The 23,107-nt window shown below is 34.3% G+C and overlaps 2 protein-coding genes across 2 annotated transcripts; both read left to right on the plus strand.

The window, feature by feature from the left end:
- The first annotated feature begins 12,485 nt into the window (after positions 1–12,485).
- Positions 12,486–16,221, plus strand: LOC109006436 (alpha-farnesene synthase-like). The gene is made up of 7 exons (XM_018985710.2): positions 12,486–12,757; positions 12,884–13,166; positions 13,276–13,657; positions 14,169–14,387; positions 14,474–14,618; positions 14,942–15,196; positions 15,642–16,221. The coding sequence occupies exons 1-7, from the start codon at positions 12,599–12,601 to the stop codon at positions 15,933–15,935; spliced, it is 1,737 nt and encodes a 578-aa protein (XP_018841255.2). The 5' UTR covers positions 12,486–12,598; the 3' UTR covers positions 15,936–16,221.
- Positions 16,222–21,344: 5,123 nt separating this feature from the next.
- LOC109006430 lies at positions 21,345–21,825 on the plus strand. The gene is made up of 2 exons (XM_018985703.1): positions 21,345–21,494; positions 21,589–21,825. The coding sequence occupies exons 1-2, from the start codon at positions 21,345–21,347 to the stop codon at positions 21,823–21,825; spliced, it is 387 nt and encodes a 128-aa protein (XP_018841248.1).
- The last annotated feature ends 1,282 nt before the right edge of the window (positions 21,826–23,107 follow it).

Consider the following 23,107-nt stretch of genomic DNA (forward strand, 5'->3'; position numbering starts at 1 on the left):
CAATATGCAGAATTTGACTCATGCCCAATGTGTCATGAGTCAAGATGGACATCCGATAAACGTAATGTATCCCAAAAAGTGTTAAGACATTTTCCGTTGATTCCTCAACTTCAAATATTGTTTACGTCCTGGTTGATTGCTAAAGATATGTCTTGGCATCACACAGAAAGAGTCCAAAATGAAAACTTCCTCTCTCATCCTGCAGATTCCTTACAATAGAAGAAATTTGATGTCGAGTATCCATGGTTTGCTGAAGAACATCGCAATGTACGTTTTGGTTTAGCAACGGATGATTTTAATCCAATTGACAACATGAGCACTTTTCATAATACTTGGTATGTCATATTAATGCCCTATAACTTGCTACCTTGGAAGTGTATGAATGATCTATGTTTTATAATGACTTTACTGATACCAGGGCCAAGGTCACCAGGGAAAAAATTAGATATATATATATATATATATATCTGCAACCACTGATTGCATAATTGAAAGTGTTGTGGGATCAGGGTGTCAGTACATATGATACGGCCTCATCGGGGGAGTTCAAGATGCATGCTGCAGTGATGTGGACAATAAATGATTTTCCATCATATGGAAATATGTCTGGGTGGAGCACAAAAGGTAAAATGGCTTGTCCCGTTTGTAATACAGGTACACAGTCTCAGTGGTTGAGTCATAGTAGGAAATTATGTTTTATGAGACATCATCGTTATTTACCACATGATCATAGATGGCGTTAAAATAGAGCGATATTTGATGGAAGGCTTGAGCGCAGGGCATCACCACCAAAGTTTTCTGGGAATGATATTATCGCGCAGTTGGATGATGTTTCAGAAAATAGATTTGAGAAAGATACAAGGGTTCGAAAGAGAAAACGACAAGCAATGGAGTTGAATTTGACAAAAAAAAGTATTTTTTTTTGAATTTCCATATTGGTCTACCTTGATAAGGTGGCACAATTTAGATGTTATGCACATTGAGAAAAATATATGTGATAATATATTGGGTACTCTGATGTCACTAGAAGGGAAGACAAAAGATACAGCTAGCTCTCGAAAGACTTAAAGGAATTGGGGATAAGACCGGAGTTGCATTTGTAAGAGCATTCTCATTGGATTAGCTAAAGTTAAAGTACATTTTTTATGAATGTAAGATGAATTTAGCATTTAGCTATTACATTCACATAAGTTTCTACATTGGAATAGCTATTTTTTCATTATATGATAATAAAATAATATAAGATAAATTTAACTTTGATTATTCACATCAAATCTCCAAATTGGATTATCCATTTATTCATTATATAGTAATAAGTAATTAATAATTTTGAAATTTTTTTAATTTTTTTAATTATGAATTTATTTTATTTTATCATATTTTACTATTCATAATATTATATATTAATTAGTAATTGTATTCTAATTATATTTTTTCAATTGTCATTTAAAATGGAGAGAGAAATAATTGATATTAAAAAGAGAGAGAAAGAAATAATATAAAAATGATTTGATGAATGAATAGTGTGTTCCAAATTTAGAAATTAGTTTGGATATTACTGTAGCTATATTTCAAATATTTGGAATATTGCTAATTCAATGTGAGCAATTTATTGACCTAATAGCTAAATTCTCATTGAATTTAGCTTTTAGCTAATCCAATGAGAATGGTCTAAGATAATGAGTCGTTAGTTTATATGCCATCGGATGTTATGCACTTTCAAATGATGAGAGAAATAAATTTTGTGATGTGTTCTAGCACATGATTGCTATGCTTCAAACACGATAAGATGTGTTCGAGCACATGATTGGAAGATAACTGGTCTTGAAAGTCACGACTGTCATGTATTTTTACAGTGTCTGTTGCCGGTTGGAGTGCATGGAAAGCTTTTTTGAGATGTTCGCACAACTCTCACAGAATTAGGGAGATTTTTCAGAGACATTTGTAGTAGAACGTTGAAAGTTGATGCATTGTTAAAAATGGAAGCTGACATTGCAGTAATATTGTGGAAATTTGAGAGTTTGTACCCACCTTCATTCTTTGATATAATGGTTCATTTGGCTGTACACCTACCTCGTGAGACTTTAGTCGCTGGCCCGGTATAGATAGATGTATCCTATTGAACCTTAAGCAATCTCTTAGGAATAAAGCTCATCCAGAAGGTTCGATTGCAGAGTCATATATTGATAATGAGTGGCATACATTTTGTTCAATGTATTTTCATGGGGCTAATACTAGATTTACAAGACCAGACCGAAATTATGAAGGTGGGCGAGAGATGGGAGTCTCATCGACATTTACTGTATTTTCCCAAACCGTACATCCCATAGGCGCGCAAGGGTGCTACGATCTATGTGGGCGAGAGTTTGAAAGAGTTCGATGGTATGTCTTGAATAACTGCATAGAGATTGATCACTACTTGAGGTTAGTGATGATCATCTAAATCAATATTATGTTTAAGTTTATGTATAATAATATAGTATAACTTCATACAAATTAAACATTCACATGAACATGCACAGCGAACATATACAACTACTTCGCTCGAATGATGTAACTGACGTAGAAAAGACGCTCGAAGAGGAATTTGCCTCGTGGTTTGAACATACGGTATTACTATTAAACTCCATTTTATAATATGAATTTCATACCACTAAACTTAACTTTTTTTTTTCTATATAATAATATTTATTGATATTAGTTGTATTGAAATATGGAGAAAATTCAGAAAAAATCTCACCAGAACTGTATGCTCTAGCATGTGGTCCGTCTATGCGGGCCATCCAGTACTCAACATGTTTGGTGCGTAGATATAGATTTCATACAACTGATAAAGAACGATATAGCTGGAAAACTAAAAATTGTGGGGTCGTAGTCGAAGGAAGCCATGAGGATGATAATATTGACTTCTACGAAATTGTGGAAGATATCACAGTGTCAAAGTACGTGGGAGGATATATGGTCTGATTGTTTAAATGTAATTGGTAGGATATCTCAAATCCTAGGTTGGGAGTGCGTAACGATGATTATTTTGTGAGTGTCAATATATCTCACACATGGTATGAGGAAGATCATTTAAAACATATGATCAATTAAATTTTCATCTTTAAAATTAAACGTTTATTTGATAGATTATAAGAACATTATCTTATATATAATTATATTAATAACATATGATCAAAAAAATTACAAATGTTCATATTTAAGATTAACATTTTATGTTATAATTTATAAATTATAATATGAAATTATCTCATATATGATATATAATTATATATATTATATATACAAATTTAATATATAATTATATATTATATATATAAATATTTTGTATAATATATAAAATTAATTTATATATATATTTTTCCAACCGGTCCGATCCCGAAAACTAAGAAACCGAAACCGGATCGGATCTGGCCGATTTTCATAAAATAGGAACCGGTTTCAAACTGGAACGATTCAAAATCGGTCCGGACTGGTTTTCCAGTTTTCTAGTTTAAATTTACACCCCTATGTTACTTTTGGTCATGTTGGTACCACCGGCGGGAAATTCTATGGCTTTTCTTTTAAGCAAACAATCTTGTATTATTGATAAAAGTTTGTCAAGCTATACATCATTTCTCTCTCAAGATAGTATTTGAGATTACATCAGGTCCTTCTTCCATCTAGATCCTGTCCCCCTCCCTTTCAAAGCTTAAATCATACTTTTCTAATAACTCTGCCGCTATATTACCCTCTTTAGGAGTATAAACCACCTTCCAATCTTTCCTCCCATCTGTATAAACTTGATATCTTCTATAATATGTCAAAACCAAGATAAATCATCAACATCTCTATATATAAAGCATCCTCTTCTATAATCGCCCTCCTTATGTCTAACTCATTGCATACCTCTATCGCCTTCTATAGTGCATAGCTTTTAGCAAGAGTAGGTTACGAAACATGCTTCGTCTGAGCACAAATCGTGACTAGAACCTCCCCTCCTTCATCTTTGATTATGACACCAATCCTCATTCTCTTGATTTTTGAATATAAAGTCGCATACTAGTTTGCCTTCACAAGTTCAGTAGGTGGTTTCCACCAGTTCTTTGTCAATCTCCCAGTCATTGTTGTGTTTTGAATCCCTTTCTTCTATCATTTGCTGATTGAAACTCTTCCATACTTATTCTTGCTAGTTCAGCCAGCTTACTTGGACTATGGAATACATGTTCATAAATGAACCCATTCCTTCTTAACCATAGCCTAAGCATGGTAGTAGCAACCCACTCCATCTCAGCCTTGCTTAACCTGCCCATCAGCTTCACCCATAACTTCATAAGGTCTTCTTCATCATTGGACCATTTCTGGACTGGACTTTGCTCCTCTACCCACACATCGTCTGTTGTTGGGAAGTTCCCCAAAACATGCATCACAGTTTCCTCCCTGGTTTGACAAATAGGGCAGCAAGAGTTATCAACAATTTTCTTGTTAAAAAGGATTTTTCTTGTAGGTAGGATGTTATTTCCTACTTTCCAGAAAAAACATTTTAACCACCCCTGTAATTTTCATTCCCCATATAAATTTTCAACTGTCGTTTTACTCAGTTTCCTTTGATGTCTCTCTTGGCTCTCCTTTTTCTGTTTAGATCCACATAGTAAGCACCCCTTATTGAAAACATCTCATCCTTTGTAAGGCCCCAAATTAACTTATCCCCAACCCCTAGCATGCTAATTGGGATACTACAAATTACATATGCTTCTTCCTCCACAAACAATTATTGAACTCTAACTTCTTTCCATTCTCTGGACGGATTGTTGATGAGATCACAAACCATAGATTCCCCATTAATGGGCTTACTAGGTGATTGTACACAGAAAGAAATAGGTGATGGGATCCACCTATCTCTCCATATTCTAATTTTATTCCCATTCCCAACCCTCCATTTAAGACCTTTTTTGGGAAGTCCATTCCCATTCCATACACTCCTCCATATCAATAATGGTGCCCCCAAGCTTGGCCTTTAGTATATGTTGTTGCTTGAAATATTTATCTCTATAGACTTGAGCAGCAATCGAGCTTGGAGTTTTCAATATCCTTTAGCCTTGTTTTGCAAGTAAGGCTAAATTGAAACCCTCCAACTCTCTAAAGCTCATCCCTTCTCTTGTTTTTTATACTCCCATATTTTTTCTAGCTTTTCTATTTTATTTTATTGTCCCCATCTTTGTTCCCCCACCAGAATCTCGAAAATATTGAGTTTAGTTCCTTACATATCCTTCTCAGGAGCTTGACAACACTCATGGTATAAGTTGAGATTGCATGTACTACTGCCTTTATGAGAACCTCTTTCCTAGCTTGAGATAGGAACTTATTCTTCCAGTTGTTTATTTTTGCCACACCCTTTCCTTAATACACCTAAAGGTGTTATACTTTGATTTTCCTACCATTGCTGGTAAACCTAGGTACCTCTTATAGTTGCCACAAGCTTTGTCCTTGTTGCTCTCAACATGCATCTCCTTTCTGCTTCCCCAATGCTTGACCTAAAAAAGATGGAGGTTTTAGCTTTATTAAGAACCTGGCCTGAAGTTTTTTCATAAGTATATAGAATGTACTACAATCTCTCTCATTCATCTCCAGTTGTCCTTCCAAACAGCACACAATCATCCGCAAACAACATATGATTTATTCTAATACCAACCCTAGCCATGGACACTCCTCTTATCTCCCCCCTTCTTTCAACATTAGTAAGCATTGTACTAAGACCCTCAGCACATAGCAGAAACAGATAAAGACACAATGGGTCTTCTTGTCTTAAGCCTTTTGAAGGTGCAAATTTTCCTCTTGGTTTTTCATTGATCAATACAGAGTAAGTAACTGAGGTAACACACCCCATTATCAAAGCAATCCATCTCTCGTTGAAGCCTATCTTCATCATAACAGATTCAAAGTAAGCCCATTCTATATGATCATAGGCTTTAGACATATCTAGCTCTAAAGCCATTGTCAGAGCATCTTGTTGAAGCTTGTTTTTCCACTCTGTCGAGTGTTCATTGTGATTATGTTGTCTGAAATAAGCCCCTCAGGGATGAATGCACTATGATTTAAAGATATTATGGCATCTAGCACAACCTTTAGCCTGTTAGCAATTACTTTTGAAACAATCTTATACAAAACATTACATAGGCTTATTGGTCGAAAGTCACTAACATATATATGAGATTTAACTTTGGAATAAAAAAATTGTAAGTGTAGTTCAAAGAATGAGATAAGGTACCACCATTTAGAATACTCAGTACTGTATGACAAACCTCCTCTCCCATAATGTTCCAATGATTTTGGTAGAAACATGCCCCAAACTCATTTGGGCCTGGTGATTTCAGTGGGGCCGTCGGTTGAAATGCCAGGTTGGCACACGAATGGAGATATTTGGTGTTTCTATCTCCATGCTGATACCAGTTCTTTTTTTCCCTTTGTCTCTATTTTAAGTCTTCATTCTCCACAAGTTGTCCCAACTCCCTTTGTATCCTTTTGATCTCCTTTATGTTGTGACTCCCTTCCTCTAATTGTAAACTGTGAAGGCTTGTTGTTTTATCTTTTATCTCTTTCTCCTTATCCTTCTCAAAATTCTTGCTCCACTTGGTTAAAGCCCCACTGCATCGACTGAGCATGTCTTGCACTTTTGAAACTGGATCCAACACCCCTGGCCATTTATTTCATTCTTCCTCTATTATGTTCTCACACTCTCCCTCAACTGCTCACCCTGCTTCATACTTAAAGCCTTTCTTCCCAAGCAGATTTCCTTTCTTGAATTTATCCATGGTTAATAGGATGGGTCTATAGTCTGAACGTTTAGCTATCAGGACCTCCAGGCTTCTTTCTCTATAAGTCTTAGAGTAGTATGTGTTGGCCACAACCCTGTTTAATCGTTCATTTGTGAAAGTTTCATTACTTTGCCTATTACTCCAAGTAAATCTATCTCCCTTCCAGCCAATGTCATGTAACTCCACCTTCTCGAAAACATCTCTAAAATTTGACATTAAGTATTCCTTCCTAGGCTTGCCCCCTTCATTTTCTTCGTTCGTTACTATTTCATTAAAATCTCCCAAAACACACCATCCATAGGGAATATCATGTTTAAATGATGGTATCATACCCAGACTTCTTTCCTTTTAATATCATCTGGTTGTCCATAGAAACACATTAACAACTATCTGCCTTTTTATTTCATCATCAAATATCCATACATTTATATGGTTTTGTGAGTAGTTAATAAGTTCCACTCGCATCTCCATATTCCAAAAAAGTGCTAAGCCCCCACCCCTACCAGTTGGTTCCACCATAACACAATTTTTGAACCCCACATTCCTCTTTAACACCTAGTAGGCAAAAGACTCGAATTGTCCAAGGTTACCCAAGCACCCAGCAGTTCCAGCATAGGATTTTCATTGTGATTGGCATGGCTGATTTACAGTCACCACCAATTCCTTTGTTAGATTGTCCCCATCTTTTCTGCTATTTGTTTTGCCTTTTTTCAACTCCCCATTCTATAAATCATCCATGTCTTCATCATTTATTCTTCCTTAGGTGCTTTACCCATTCCCGTAGCTCTCCTTTTCCATGTAGCCCCTACCTTCTTCTGCCCTCTCCCTTTCTCCTCAGACTTCTTTATTATACCTTCTTTCGAGATCATAGTAGATTCTAAAGAAAAAGGCCCCTGTACTTTTCCTTTAGTCATCACTATTTTTTTAGTCTGCTCTCCACTACTCTCTCAACCTCTATACCCTCTGTAGAATTCACAAATACTTTCTCCCTCGGCACCACTATTACTTCTTTGCTTCCCCCCTCATTTTCATTTTGTCCATCCTTTCTCATCCCTTGTCCTTCTTCTGTTTTTTATTCCCATCATCTCACAAATTTTCTTTCAGATTGTGCCCTGTAACAGATCTGGACTAATAACCCCAGAACCTCCAATTGCTGATGTACCTCCATAATCCTCATTTGATAAATTTCGAGAGCTAGTATTGCTCTTATATTTGGGTCTTCCTCCTCCCATTCTCCTTACAATTGTTTCAGCTCTAAGCCAAGGCCTAAATTGCTCTACCTCGCCTCTCTATTTCTCCATTTATTTTTTACTGGCCATACAACCTTTGGAGCTATAGGTTATTCTTCCACAAGTAAAAAAAATACGAGGAAGTTTTTCGTACTTGAGGGAAACCCACTCATTCTGTTCGTGCACTGTGATTGTTCTTCCTCGTGCAATTGGCTTGGTTTAAGTCCAGAATGATCTGCACCCTTAAGTAATTCCACCAACTATTCCCATCCTCTTGGACCACCACGTTTGTCACCCTTCCGATCGTATTGCGGATTTGTTCCCCACAGTTACGCATCAAGTAAGCTAATGGCAGGTTGTACATTTGTACCTACGAAGTTTCCTGCTCAAATCTCATCTTCTGTGGTTGAGTGAAACATCAAACAAGTTAAGGACTAAAAGGATGTTATCGAATAACCAAGGCTTCCCGTCCCATACTCTCTGCTTGTCTTCCTTATTTGCAAAGGTAATCACAAAAGTGTTTCTCCTCACTTCTTGAAATGATGCTTGTTTGCTTACTCTCCATACCTTTGTCATGGTTGATCCAATAACCTCCTGGCCGATCTTTTTGTCTGTAATTTTCTTCCCCACCAAACTCTTGTCCCCCTTCACTTTCACCTCCTCTAAAATACCATCGTCCACCTTGATGGATGTATACTCCTCCTCCATCATTCACAATCTATCCCACTTATCACCTAGCTCATCCATCCTGTCACTGCAGCCTGCCACAATGACTGATGACATCAAGTGCCCTCACCCGAAAGGATAGGGAGTAACCGTTTCCTTCACCCCTGCCTTCTCAGAGAGATGGTAGAGAGAAGAGAGATTGTTTAATAGGAAGACCTATAGTTTTATGGCTTTTCTTGATGTCACTCATTCGTAGGTTCAGGATTTTTTTTTTTTGTATGATCATGATTCTATTTTCCATGTTTTTTTTTTTTTTTTGTCGTCAGCGTGGATCTTACCTTGAAAACAAAATATATATGGTCCGGTAATTAATTTTATTACTTCTGTTTGCACATTAAAAAAAAAGTTCATTCCATCATAAACCCGTACGTTAGTATTACAAGCTTGTTTAATATTAACACACTACTTTATGTTAAAAATATTAGTATTTTGAGTTTATTATAAATATAATAGAGCTAAAAAATAGGTTGACGTTTGAAGTGATGTCACATGTGGAGTAGTATATCACGTGTAAAAAGCTACAAAACATTCTAAATAAAAATAAATCCAAATAATTCTAAATAGGATAAATTAATTAAAAAATAAAGCAAAAAAATATTTAAAAAAAGGGAAATAGTATAATAGAAAAAATTTAAATAATATATCCTCAAGGACACATAGGTGTTGAAATTAAGCATCTTTGGGATGATTTCATAATTACTACATGAAGAAGATATGCAATAATTAAATGGATCAAACCTGTCGTCTTCATTAGCATATATGTAATCATATTCTGTGAGAAGAATATTGTTAAAAATACGTTGTTGAATTTATATCATGTGTCTATCTAGTTTAAATAAAAATTTCAAATAATGTTGATTTCTGATACAAAATTATCATCAAAGTACTTATATATTTCTTTATTATTATTATTATTATTGTAATAAGTACCTATATATCTCGTTAGGTCTTTAAAAATGAGAAATACTCAAGTCACAATGAAATTATATTAAAACAATCTCACAAATTGATGTGATTTTATGTGATTTATCAGATTATAAAATTATTTTTATTGCAAAGTAGATCTAACGGATCAGATATAGTCATATCAATTTATGTAATTACTTTTGTGTAATTCATTTATGAATGTAGAAATATTCTTAAAAATTGAAATGGATTGTAATGGTCAATATTTTTTAAACTAAATGACATAAGTTCTGGTCGTATGAAATGCATATTTTCAAAATGAAAAATGCTAGAACGCACGAATGGGAGAGGCACGAAAAGCATGAAATCATGTCAGCAGTCTGAAAACTCCCTTTTACCCTTGCATAAAACAAAAGCACTCAATTTTACCATTTTACCCACGTCAGCAGTCTCATTACCTGTCGTTGTGGTTGACCAACAGTCCCTTAATCACCGATATTGCTTCTTCCACTATCATGTCATAATTCACAAGATGACCAACTTAATTTCCTTCAAGATCAACTCGAAACAGAATCTCTCATCAGTTGCACACCGCCAATATTTCTCATTAATGAACATTAATGGTATACCTTACACCAATGCTAAACTAAAACCAACCCCATAGCTATAGACACGCACATACACATATATATATATATATATATATTTTATATAGCTTCTAAGTTAGGTTATAATATTCCAGGTTACAAAAAGTGGTGATTCAACCCCATGCCTGCACGTCATTTTTCTTTCTCTACCTACCTTCATCCCTCTCTATCTTAATTACCTACTCACTTCTACAACCCCTACTATACTATTACCATTATCAGCCTTCAAATTCATAATTTCCATGGCTCTCAAGCAACTCACAATGTTAAAACACACAGATTTTACACAAACTCAACAACTGCAACATCCGTCCTATTTTAGTTACACATATTTTATACAAACTCGTTTACACAAAATTATACATATTTTACACAAACTCATCAACCCTAAATCACACAGATTTTACAAAACCATATCATCAAAATATTACATAGATTTTACACAACCATATAATCAGAAAATTATAGAAATTTTACACAATTATATCATCACAAATTACACAGATTCACAACATCTATTTTCCATTGCCACTACCAAATTACGCAGAATTAAACTTAGAGACAGAAAAAAACAATTTCTAAAATAGAGAGAAGACGAAGGGAGAAGAGAGAGAGAGAGAGAGGCTTACCGTGTTTCCAGAATTTTGAGAGGACGTGTACTAGACTGCGGCTTGCGGAGGTGGTTTGGGAAGGGAGGCTGATTGGGTGAGGTCGCGCGAGGGGGAGAGGCTCGCAGTTGGTGAGGTCGCGACAATCATGGAGAGAGAGAGAGAGAGAGATGAGAGTATTGTGAGGTGGGGCAAGAAACGAATACGGAAAAACGTGGGTTTTAATTTTTTTAGCTTTTGCGGTGGGTTAATATTGCCGCAAAAGTTGAAAACATCGCCGCAAAAAATATTTTTGCGGCGTAAAAATAAGTTGAAATAAAAATTAAAAATTAAATAAAATGTCGTTAGAATATATTTTTTTAATATTATTTTTATTTTAAAATTTAAAAAAATTATAATAATTAAATGAGATAAATTAAAAATTTTTGTAACAACAAACTAGGCATTTTTTAGGAGAACTAAGTACGTACGTACTACGTAATTAATAGGTCGTGGGCTTGTCTACTCTTACTGTATTACGTGCAAGGCACGTATTTTTATATGCTAGAAAAGTACTATTATATATATATATATAATATATATATTAATGATAAAAGATTTTTACAAACTCTAAAAAATAAATTCCATACAAATTTTTATAAAAAAACAGACTTTATATTAAAATGTGTAAAACACATTATTTATTTTTAATGGGATTTATACTTTTACAAAAGATCTACGTGCAATTTGTCTATTCAGAACTTATACCTAGCATAACTTATTTTTTATATGTTATGCATCACATTTTTATTTCACTTTTATTTTATTATATAAGTTGTAATATATTTATCATCATTGAATGATAAAAATCATTCAATAAGTCAATGTCTTTTAAATTGGATGACATAAAGATTGATCCCTAAATGGGAGAACCAGATTTGAACCCCTCAACTATATATATATATATATAAAGAATCATCTAATAAATCATCATTCAATGATGATAAATGTATTACATTTTACATAATGAAATGTAAGTGAGATGCAGATAGTGTGGTGTATAGAATTTTTTAAAATATAAAATTTGAAATATATATTAATTAATATAATAAATATAATAATTAGAGAACTGTTATAGTCTTAAAAAGATTCGATAAGAGTAAACATATAAATTGACGTAGTTTAATATAATATGTTAGATTTATTTTACAATAAAAATAATTTTTCAATATTATGTGCCATGACAAACTAAGTCAGTTTATAAGTTATTGAGAGATGATAGTTGTCGTTGTGAGTGCACAAGCGTCGTGTAATTATTTTTAAAAAAGTAAATAAATACATAATCCACATGAAAAAAATTAATTTTTAATAGTGCACCTTACTCTTTTTTAAAACTATTGCACGATATTTACGCACTCTACAACAACATGTAGCATTATTCAAAGTTATTTTCGGAAGTAGAATCTCTTTGTAGTTAAAAAACTTCTCTTATAGTTAGTCGGTGTAATTGCTTGCGGGGCTAGTTTATAATTTGTCATGATTTCGTGTGCCGTTGCCTTATATAAAGCTCTCTCATTAACTACAACTTTCTCCACATCCAACATCACCCGCTATATAGCTCAGCGTTGCTATCTTAACGTTAACTTCGCTAGTTTCTTCATTAGCTAGCTAACCAGCCTTTTTCCCTTCTCAAGTACTCGATCATTATGGACTGTAAGAAACCAGTACTACAAGACGGGCAGCAAACCTTACCATTTCAGATGAAATCTGAAGCTTTTAATTTAATACATCAAAGACGGTCTGCCAATTACGAAGCAAATATATGGAAATGCGATTTCCTGGAATCTCTTGACAGCATTTACGATGTTAGAATCCTAATTCCCACTCACATGAATTATATTCATTAATTATATTAGAAAGTTCCATATATATTGTTTCCTATATATATTGAGATTATATTCGATCGGATGCATGTTTTTTTGTTTTTGCAGGAACCGGAATGTAAAAAACGTGCAGAGAAGTTGATAGAAGATGTAAGATCAGTTATATTTGGAAAAGCTGTAGAACTTGACTCCCTGGCTAAGTTGGAGCTGATCGACAGCTTGGAAAAGTTGGGTTTAGCCATCCACTTTGAAGTGGAAATCAAGGAGGCGCTAGCAACCATAGCAATATCCATCAAGCAGAAAAATGGGAATCTTAATGGAGAGGATGATCTCTACGCTACTGCTCTGTGCTTTAAGCTTCTCCGGCAGCATGGCTATGATGTTTCACAAGGTATAATATTCAGAGTACAACGTAGTACTATTTAAGATAATATATATTGTTATTTCCAAATCCTGCTCATATCTAACTTCAATGAATTATATATGTTAAACCATATCAGATATGTTTAGCAACTTCACGGATGCAAAGACGGGAGCATTCATCAGGAAAAGCAAACACGAAACTATCAAAGGAATGCTGGAGCTCTTGGAGGCCTCACACCTAGCCTTAGAAGGTGAAAACTTTCTGGATGCGGCTAGAGAATTCTCAACCACAACTCTTGAAGAAACCCTTGCAAATTTAGACAGTTTCCTTGCGAAGCAGGTGATCCATGCTTTGGAGCTTCCCTCACAAAAGAGGGTGCAATGGTTTGACGTCAAATGGCACATCAGTGTCGAAGAAAAACACAGGGACATGAACGCTATTAATTTGCTTGAACTTGCTAAACTTAATTTTAACATAGTTCAAGCCACGCTCCAAAAAGACCTAAGGGAACTATCCAGGTAACTAAGGCCTCGTTTAAATGTTGTGATGAAATAAAAATTTTGTGAATAGTAGTAAGATAGTTTGTAAATAATAGTGAAATGATTTTATTTAAAATATTTTATTGAGTCTTGGGAAAGGAGAGAAGAAATTTGAACAAAAATATTATAAAGTTTAAATATTATTATAATATACTTTTCTAATATTATTTTTATTTTGTAATTTAAAAAAATTGAATTATTTTTTATGTTTTGTTCAGAAATTGGATAAAGTTATAATAATTAGGTACTAATATTAGATGAAATAATTGAATATTTGAAATTGAAAAGTGTCTATATATTTTTAATGATGACATTTGAGAAGGAAATAAAATAATATGAAATAAAATGAGATGAATATCTAAACGGACCTAAATGAAAGTACTCGATATGGATAACTGATCATGTGACGTCCTCATAGTCGATACAATATTGTACCATAAAAATCAAATTAATGATATGTTTTTTATTTTTATTTTTTGTGTGTTTTTAGGTGGTGGGGTAATCTGGGTCTCCGAGAAAATTTGAATTTTGCAAGAGATAGACTTGTCGAAAGTTTCGTCTTCTCGGTGGGCCTTGCGTGCGAACCTGACCACAGCTGTTTCAGAAAATGGCTAACAAAAGCCATTAATTTTATATTGATAATTGATGATGTCTACGACATTTATGGCAAATTGGAAGAACTCGAGCTCTTCACCATTGCCGTAAATATGTTAGTGTTGCAGCAATTACTATCCCTGAGGTTTTCTTAATTCCTAGAACCTGAAGAATTCTAATCAACATGTTAAACAAATTCAGGTGGGATGTTAGTGAAACTAAACAGCTTCCGGAGTGCATGCAGATTTGTTTCCTAGCACTCTACAATACGACAAATGATTTTGTCAATGAAATCCAAAGAGAGAAGGGTTGGGACCAGTTATTACCAGTACAAGTAAAGAAAGTGGTAAGTACACATCCATTAATTTCCTATCACGATGAATATGTGAAGGCTGCGTTTGGATATGAGATTATCTGAATTGATCTGTGACTAGTATTATTTTGCAGGTCCCATTGAAATATATTTGAATGTAAATATGTTGAGATATGTATTTAAATATATGAATTATGTTGGGATGAGTTTAATTTATTTTATAGAAAATTGAAAAAATAATGGATTCCATAAATGATTCCATAAATATATAGATATATTTATATATTTTTTTAATGTTAACTACAACAAATCTCATTTTGTTTTGGGTGAAAGTATTTTCTTCTTTTGTTTAATAGTGGACAGATTTTTGTAACGCATTATATGTGGAAGCAAAGTGGTACACCACGGGCTACACTCCATCCCTACAGGAATATCTAAGCAACGCATGGATTTCATCATCCGGCTCATTGCTGTTTGCCCATGCGTTTTTCTGTCTAGAGCAGAAAGTCATGAAAACTGAGGAATACGAGAACTTCATGGAGAAAAGCAAAGACCTCCTGTATAATATATCTGTCATAGTTCGACTCTGCAATGATCTGGGAACTTCATCGGTAACTACTCATATATCCATTAAATCTAGAAAAAAAAAATGAAAACCTTTAAATATGATTGAATATTGGTTTGTTGCGCATGTGAAATCACATCTTTTTCCAAAAACTTAGCTGATGGGAACTAGAAGTCGTAGTTTTTATTATTTTTATTATATTCTTAACACTTTCCCTCATGTGTGGACTAGACTCATCCTCAATGAGTGGGTTTAATATGTAAAATATTTAATTAAATGAGATATTGTGTAGAATCAAGGTTCGAACTCATGACCTAATCATCTGCTTTAGGATACTTTATGAAATTATCATCTATTCTAAAATATTAAGCTGATGGGAGCTAAAAATACTAGATTTGATTAATTATTTGTATTATATTTTTAACATGAGTATGGTACTCATTGTAAATTAATTGAAATTTTGCTAAGTGTAATATATAACTTTAAAACAGGCCGAAGTTGAAAGAGGAGATGCTCCATCATCAATCGTATGTTATATGAGAGAGAAGAATGTTTCAGAGGAAATGGCTCGGAAGCATATCAAAGGCATGATAGACGAAAGCTGGAAGAAACTAAACGGGGAATGCTTAACGCAGATGCCCATGCAGCTCATGCAAACATTTGTGAATATTGCACGTGTGGCGGAGGGCCTTTATCACCAAGGAGATTGGTTTGGTGTTCAAGATGGAGACAAGCGGAACAAAATCAAGTCCTTGCTACTTGATCCTCTCTCATGCTCGATCTAGTACTGGAATTGAAATCTCATGCATGCGTTATTTATAGGAACAAACATCCTGGCTATAACGCTTTGAATTAATCATGAAGTAGTAGTCTTAGAATCTAAATAAAGATGCATGGTTTTGTGCGTGCCCTTGTCTCTGTCATTTAAATAAAAATAATTTGGTCATTGTAGTTTGTGATCTTTGATAAAAGTACCGATCCATCTGATGTGTTAATTTTCTGTGAGTTTACAAATATAATCTGTTGAATAAAAATGGATGTACCCTGGCAATATGAATACTGGAAACTCTTCTCGAGCTTGCTTTTTTATTTCTTGCTTTTTACAAGATTCTATAAAATTGCTATTTATCCTTCTTAAAATGTTTAACTTCATGAAAAATGTAGATTTTATTATTTATTTTATATGGTCTTAACACTCTTCCTTGCATGTGAGTGAGACCTCTCTCTTAATATGTCCAACACAAAGAATATTTAACTAAACAAAATAAACTAGTGTAAAGTCAGAATTCTAATTGATCAAGGATTCAAGTATCTATTGATCTAGTACTATATAAAATTACCACTTATCACATAAACTTGGTCGAATAAAAATAATTAAATTCTATTATTTGTTTTATATATGTTTAACCGTGAGCCCGACTCTTGGAATGACAAACGGTGCTTGAAAACTAGAATGGTACCATTATCGATGGTATAAATGTATTTTTCTTCCAAATATTTTTTTTATATTTTTAAAAATTTTAAAAAATTAGAAATTTATTAATAATTTCTTTCTAAACTATTAAATAAAAATATATATAGTATCTGTCAAAATCAAAATGAGAGGCACCATTAATCTTGGTCCCCTATTAATTGTTTTTTTCTCAGATGGTCCCCTGTTAATTAATACAGCTTGCATGGTCCTTCAAAAAAAAAAAAAGGGGGACGATGGCGTTTGTAGAAATTAATAAATGGGACTACCACAAGTACTTGCGAATTGGACTCGAAAGATTAAAATGATTTTTATTTTTATTTTATGAAAGAATCTTGCATGCTGTGCTTGGAGAAAGACGTTTTTATCCACTACTACCTCTGATGCTAGCCTTCAGAATGAGGTCTTGATAATTATAAGTCTGGAGGCTGCAAGCTGGGAATTTCTCATAGAAGTTCAAGTCACATATGTCGCATTTAATTTCTAATAAAAATTAAATAATATATAGTGAGATATTTGAGCTTATGCATGCATAGATCTTTTATTTATAATTATATATATATATATATATATATATATTTGTACAAAAAACCAGTATCCATGGATCATGGAGATATCAAGTGTGTGAATAGAAATAAACATATAAGCAATAGATATCGTCATAAGTTGTGCAACTGTTGAATATTTTTTTTTAAAAAAAATAATAGAGTTCATAATTAAAAAATTATAATTGTCATGTGAGTCCTATATTTACTCAATTTTTTTAAAAAGAGTGAACGATGTTTACACACTCTATAATTATAAATATAATTTCTCTTTATTTTATTATATGGCTGTTTTCGGTTGACATTTTTCGAGCTAGTCGAGCAGCTTGTATATATATAACTAATCTCGATCATGAATTTTAAGTACTTTTTTTCTTTTGGATTTGAAATAATGAACCCAACAACCCAATTAATACTAGGTTATCTTTGGATAATTAGATGAGATGTAATGTTGAAAAAAAAAAAAAATTAGATGAGATAATGATATCATCTCAAAACTTTTCATAATTTCTTTCCCAAACATTATTCAAATACAAAACAATCGTAAGATGTTTAAACGTTACGTAATCTTTTTAAAAAAGAACGGAGTCTACTATTAAAATTTAATATTTGAATAATGCTAGATACATTCATGAATTGTGCAAGCGTTGCGTTATGCCCTCCTTTTGAAAATGAGTGAAGTGCACTATTACAAATTAATTTTTTCATGTAGATCTCATATTGATTCACTATTTTTAAAAGGAGTGCACGGCGTTTATGAGCTCTATAACTGTAATTATCATTTCTCTTAATTTTTATATCAATCTAATATTTACTTACTATTTTTTAAAAAGATTATACAGTGCTTATATATTTTATAATTGTAAATATCATTTCTATTTATTTTATATACCAAATGATCTTGAGGAAATGGTGGGAGAGTAATTAATGTAATTAGTTAGAGGGTTTGATTTAGGAGGTTGGGACGATTTCATTCTCCATGCTTGGTGACGAAATGGGTAGAAAGTAGAATAATCCAATTTTACCTCGAGAAAAACAACATATTTGATTAACACGTGCTACGCATAAGATCATGGAGCTCCAAGTCCAAGATTGAGCATTATTGAAGAAGAGGATAATTCTACGAGAAATGATAGTTATAAACGTGAGCACATAAGTGCCGTGTAATTATTTTGAAAAAAATGAATAAATACAGAACCCACATGAAAGAATAATAATTTCTTAACAGTAAACTTCACTCTTTTTTCAAAATGACTACACGGCGTTTGCGCACTCCACGATTGCATGTAGCATTACTTTAATTCTATAGCCCCGCTCCTGAGTCCCGCTCCCCCTTCCCGCTTGATGTGGCATGCCCTCGTGACATCTATTTTAATATTAAAAAAAACAAATAAAAATGTCAGAAACGCTTCATTTCTCTTTTTTTCTTCTTCTCTCCCGAAAAGCTTCATTCTTTTTTGGTCAGAACGCTTCATTTCTTTTTCTCGAAGAGCTTCTTTCTTTTTTGTTCTGGGTGAACCTCAGCCTCAGCTTCTTTTTTTTATTCTTCTTCTTCTCTGAATCAGTTGGCTTTCGTTCTTTTCTCCCGAAGAAGAAAAAAAAAACCATTCTGGTGGCAAGTAACAACTTCAAATGCTTTTGCATGGGCAACATGCAGTACTAGTGCAACATATCATCCTCTCATTTTGTGAATCTCATATCAATGCAGATGGTAGCTTCCAATACCAACCGATTAATGAGAACCAATAGTGTCAACTATGATGTGATTCAGCTAAGACCAAGGTGACACCAACAATATTGGCACATACGAAATCCTTGTCCTCCATGTAGAACTCCACAAGGGACTTGGGAAGGGGAGTCTTGAGGTGCTCGTTCCAGACAAGATTATGAGAGTTGGCAATGATGTGTAGCACATGACGAATGCTGCAAAGCATCAATGGAGGTGATTCGAGTCAAAGACCTATTGGGCAAGCACTAGGTCTCAATAATTTTCAAAATGCTGCAAACCATTTTGGCATTTGAAATTGTTACTTACCACCAGAATTGGTATTTTTTTTCTGGAGAGAAGAAGAAGAAGAAGAAAATAAGAAATGAAGAGTTCTGACCAAAAAAGAACAAAGCTTTTCGAGAGAGAAGAAGAAGAAAAAAAGAAATGAAGCGTTTCTGACATTTTTTTTTCTTAAAATAGATGCCTAACATTTGTTTTTTTGAATATTAAAATAGATGTCACGGGGGCATGCCACATCAAGCAGGAAGGGGGAGTGGGACTCAGGAGCGGGGGCTGTAGTATTATCCGGAAAGGAAATCCTAAGCATAGATTAGACACATCACATATATGTATAGGTGTTGAGCAGCATTGCTACATACAGGCAGAAATAGTGCACACCTTTTTTTTTCTTTTTTCATCTTGTATGCGCACCTATTGATGTGGCATACTATATTATAATTAGTAGAGAAAAGCTTGTTGCAAGCGCCCTATGCAAGCGGCGTGCAAACGGGGCCTACGTGGCATAATACAAAACGATTCGTTTTGTTTTGTTTTGAAGAAAACATTCTTTCACTCGAATGATGTATGCACGCCTCTCTCGATTTGTTTTCGTCTCCGTAGTTCCCTCAATTCCCTCACTTTTCCCTCAATTCCCTCCCTGCCTCTCTGTCTTACTTCCTCATGAAACTTCCTTCCTAGCTATCGTCGGCGCGAAGCGGCTACCTCGAGTAGACGTCCCTCCCCCTCTGGGCCATCCCTCAGCACGTCTATCCTCGGTTCGTCTCCCGCAGAACCGATTCCACTGCGGCTTTTCGTCTCCCACGAATGCGAGATAGACGGTCGGTTTCCTTATCCCAAACCCTAACCCACCTTAAGCCGCCCCAATCTCCCTCATGCCGAAACCCTAAACCACCTTAAGCCGCCCCAATCTCCCTCATGCCGAAACCCTAACCCGCCTCCCAAAACCCTAACCCTAACCCTAGCCCTCCCCAATCTCGTTCACCCAAAAACCCTAGCCCTAGCCCACCCCGATCTCGTTCATCCAGAAACCCTAGCCCTAGCCCGCCCCTTCCTGTTCATCCCGAAACCTAGCCCAAGCGGTAATATTATTAGGTCAGAGGTAATATTGATTTTGAATTTATTATTTGTTGTCGAATCTTTAATGGGGCAGATTGTAGATTTACTCTGTGAAGTTGTTTTTTAGTTTATTTGAACAAGTATGAGATTCTGATATTCCTATGGTAATTGTTAGGCCAGAGGTAATATTGATATTGAATTTTTGTGCTGTCGAACTTTTCATGGGGCAGCTTCTGGATTTACTCTGTGAAGTTGTTCTTTAGTTTATTTGAACAAGTATGAGTAACTGATATTCCTATGTTAATTATTAGGTCAGAGGATAGATTGAGATTGAATTTTTGTACTGTTGTTGAATTTCTGTTGGGGTAGATTCTGGATTTACTCTGTGAAGTTGTTCTCTACTTTATTGTTTTTGAACAACTAATCAAACGTATTGAGAGGTAATATTGAACACATATGAGTGAATCAGTTTATTGTTTTTGTTCCTATGGTAATTGCTAGGTCATAAGTAATATCTCCTGATTCAATTTATTTATTTATTGTTGTCGAATTTGTCATGGGGTGGCTTAACGTGGATTTATTCTTTGACCTAGTTATCTAGTTTATTGTATTTGAACAAGTATTGAGACTATTGTAATGAAGTTATTTTTTGTTTAAAGTGACTATTGTAAGTATGAGACTACTCTACCTCCTGGGGCAGACTATTGTTTCCAATTCATTAGACTAATGTAACAAGTAAGTAGTTACCTTTTGTTCTCTAGTTTATTCTGTGAAGTTGTCCTCTATTTTTTGTTCAATATATTCTCTGGATTTTGATCCTCACCCCAACTTCTGTTTGTTTGTTCTCCTGTCTATTGTTTGTCTATTGTAATGTTGACAATTATTCTGGAATTTCAACTATGTCCTTCTGTTATTTTACTTATTCAAATGAACAAAAATTCTGGCAGCTTAGATTACAGAAATTGGGGTTTTTTTCCTCCTTCTAATGCTATGGTAGTCTAGGTATAACTACAGCAGGCAGTGACACCATTGGATTCAGTGACCCTTAAGTTTTCAGAAATATGTATCTTTTGATATGTGTGCCTTTCCCCTGTGGTTATTGTTGAATGTTAGAATGTCGTTATCAACTCTATCTTCTTCATCCTCTGGTATACGTACTTGTCAACCATTGTGCTTCTGCGATCTTCAAGCTACATTTAGATACTCAAATACTCTCAGAAATCCAAGACAACCATTCTTTGGGTGTCCAAATTATAACACGAAGGTAACTACTTCTGATTCGACATGTAACATGTTTAATAAATTGTTTGCAAATTAAAAACACTAACATTTTTTTATATATGCCTACACAATATCAGAGATTACCATATTGCAAGTTTTTCAAGTGGGTAGATGGTGATCAATACATGAAGCTCGAATTACAAGAAAGAAAAAATGAACTATTAAGGAAGGAGAAAGAGGTCGATGACAGATTTCGCGATATTGAGAAGAGGGAGATTGAGATCCGTAAGAGGGAGGATGAGATTGAGAAGAGAGAGATGGTGCAAGATGGTCAAGATGAGGAGTTTTTGAAGGAAGGAGTTGATGCTCTTTGAGAAAGAAGCTGGAATAACACGTTCATGGACGCTTCTTCGGGTGTCTTGGGCTTTTGTAGTTTTTGTTTGTTGTTGCTTAGTGAGTTGGTAGTGGTTGTTTGTTGTTTCTTAGTTTGAATGTGTAATTTAAGTGTTACAAGTCATTTTGGTTGTTTAGTCCAAGTGTGATATGATATCTATGTAAATTCAGCAATTGCCATTTTGCCTCTGTAAAATTCAGCAAGTGCCATGTTACTTACATTTGATTATGGTTGTTTAGAACAAGATCATGCATATAACAAAATTCTTCAGAACTATGTGGACTTTGTAGTAGCAAACAAGAAGACGTCAGATATATTTCATGCTTCAGAACAGGATCTGCACCGCACACCATCTCACAAGCTGTTGATTTTCTCTTCAATTTCCAAACTCTTCAACTAAACAAACGGCATCCCAGATAATACCATCCCTGATCTGCACCGCACACAAATAGACAACCCAAATGCACTAGTACTAAAAACATAAATAAATGCACCATAGATCCCATATCCCAATTTATGAAACATTGAGTACAAATCAATTCTCATCCTCATGACTATGGAACTCGATCTAATATTGGAATTGAGAAAGAAAAAATGAAATTAAAATCCAACTGCTCCAACTCATCAAGATGCAATGACAACCGAGGAAGAATTAATGCTAAACAACCAATACAGCTGCCATGTAATCACCAACAAGCACCAAGATGCTAAACATACATAATACAGCCTACGTTTGGATTGAAGTAACATCACCAAAATCACAAGTATGTTTACAACATCACCAACAGGACACTATGATGTTCTCGCATTTACACCAGAACCCAACACATACTATAATAACATTAACTAATTCTACATTTACACAAAAATGCCCATTTGCTCATATCAATTAATCTAGTTGTGATCTATCCAATTCATGCTTCTCAGGTTGTGATCCATCGAACCCATGCTGTACCGGTTGTGATCCATCCAACCCAAACTGTATCTATAAAGATTTGTACGCAGAATGTTGAAAGTGAAACTGTCAGAAAGTGAAAAGTGCAAAACTGAAATTATTAAGTGAAAAATTTGAAATTATTACACTTTCTTGACTTTCGATCACTGTTCCCTGGAGCTGGGTTCCACTATTGTAAAAAATCGAGCTGTCTCGAACAGGCTGTTGATGATTAACAAAATGATATATTATTATTATTTTTTTGCATTTACTTCTTCCATAGGCAAACTTAAATATAACAAAATAATTTCCAATTAATATACCTGCA

The sequence above is a fragment of the Juglans regia genome, chromosome 4, assembly GCF_001411555.2.
Source record: "Juglans regia cultivar Chandler chromosome 4, Walnut 2.0, whole genome shotgun sequence".
NCBI lineage: Eukaryota > Viridiplantae > Streptophyta > Magnoliopsida > Fagales > Juglandaceae > Juglans > Juglans regia.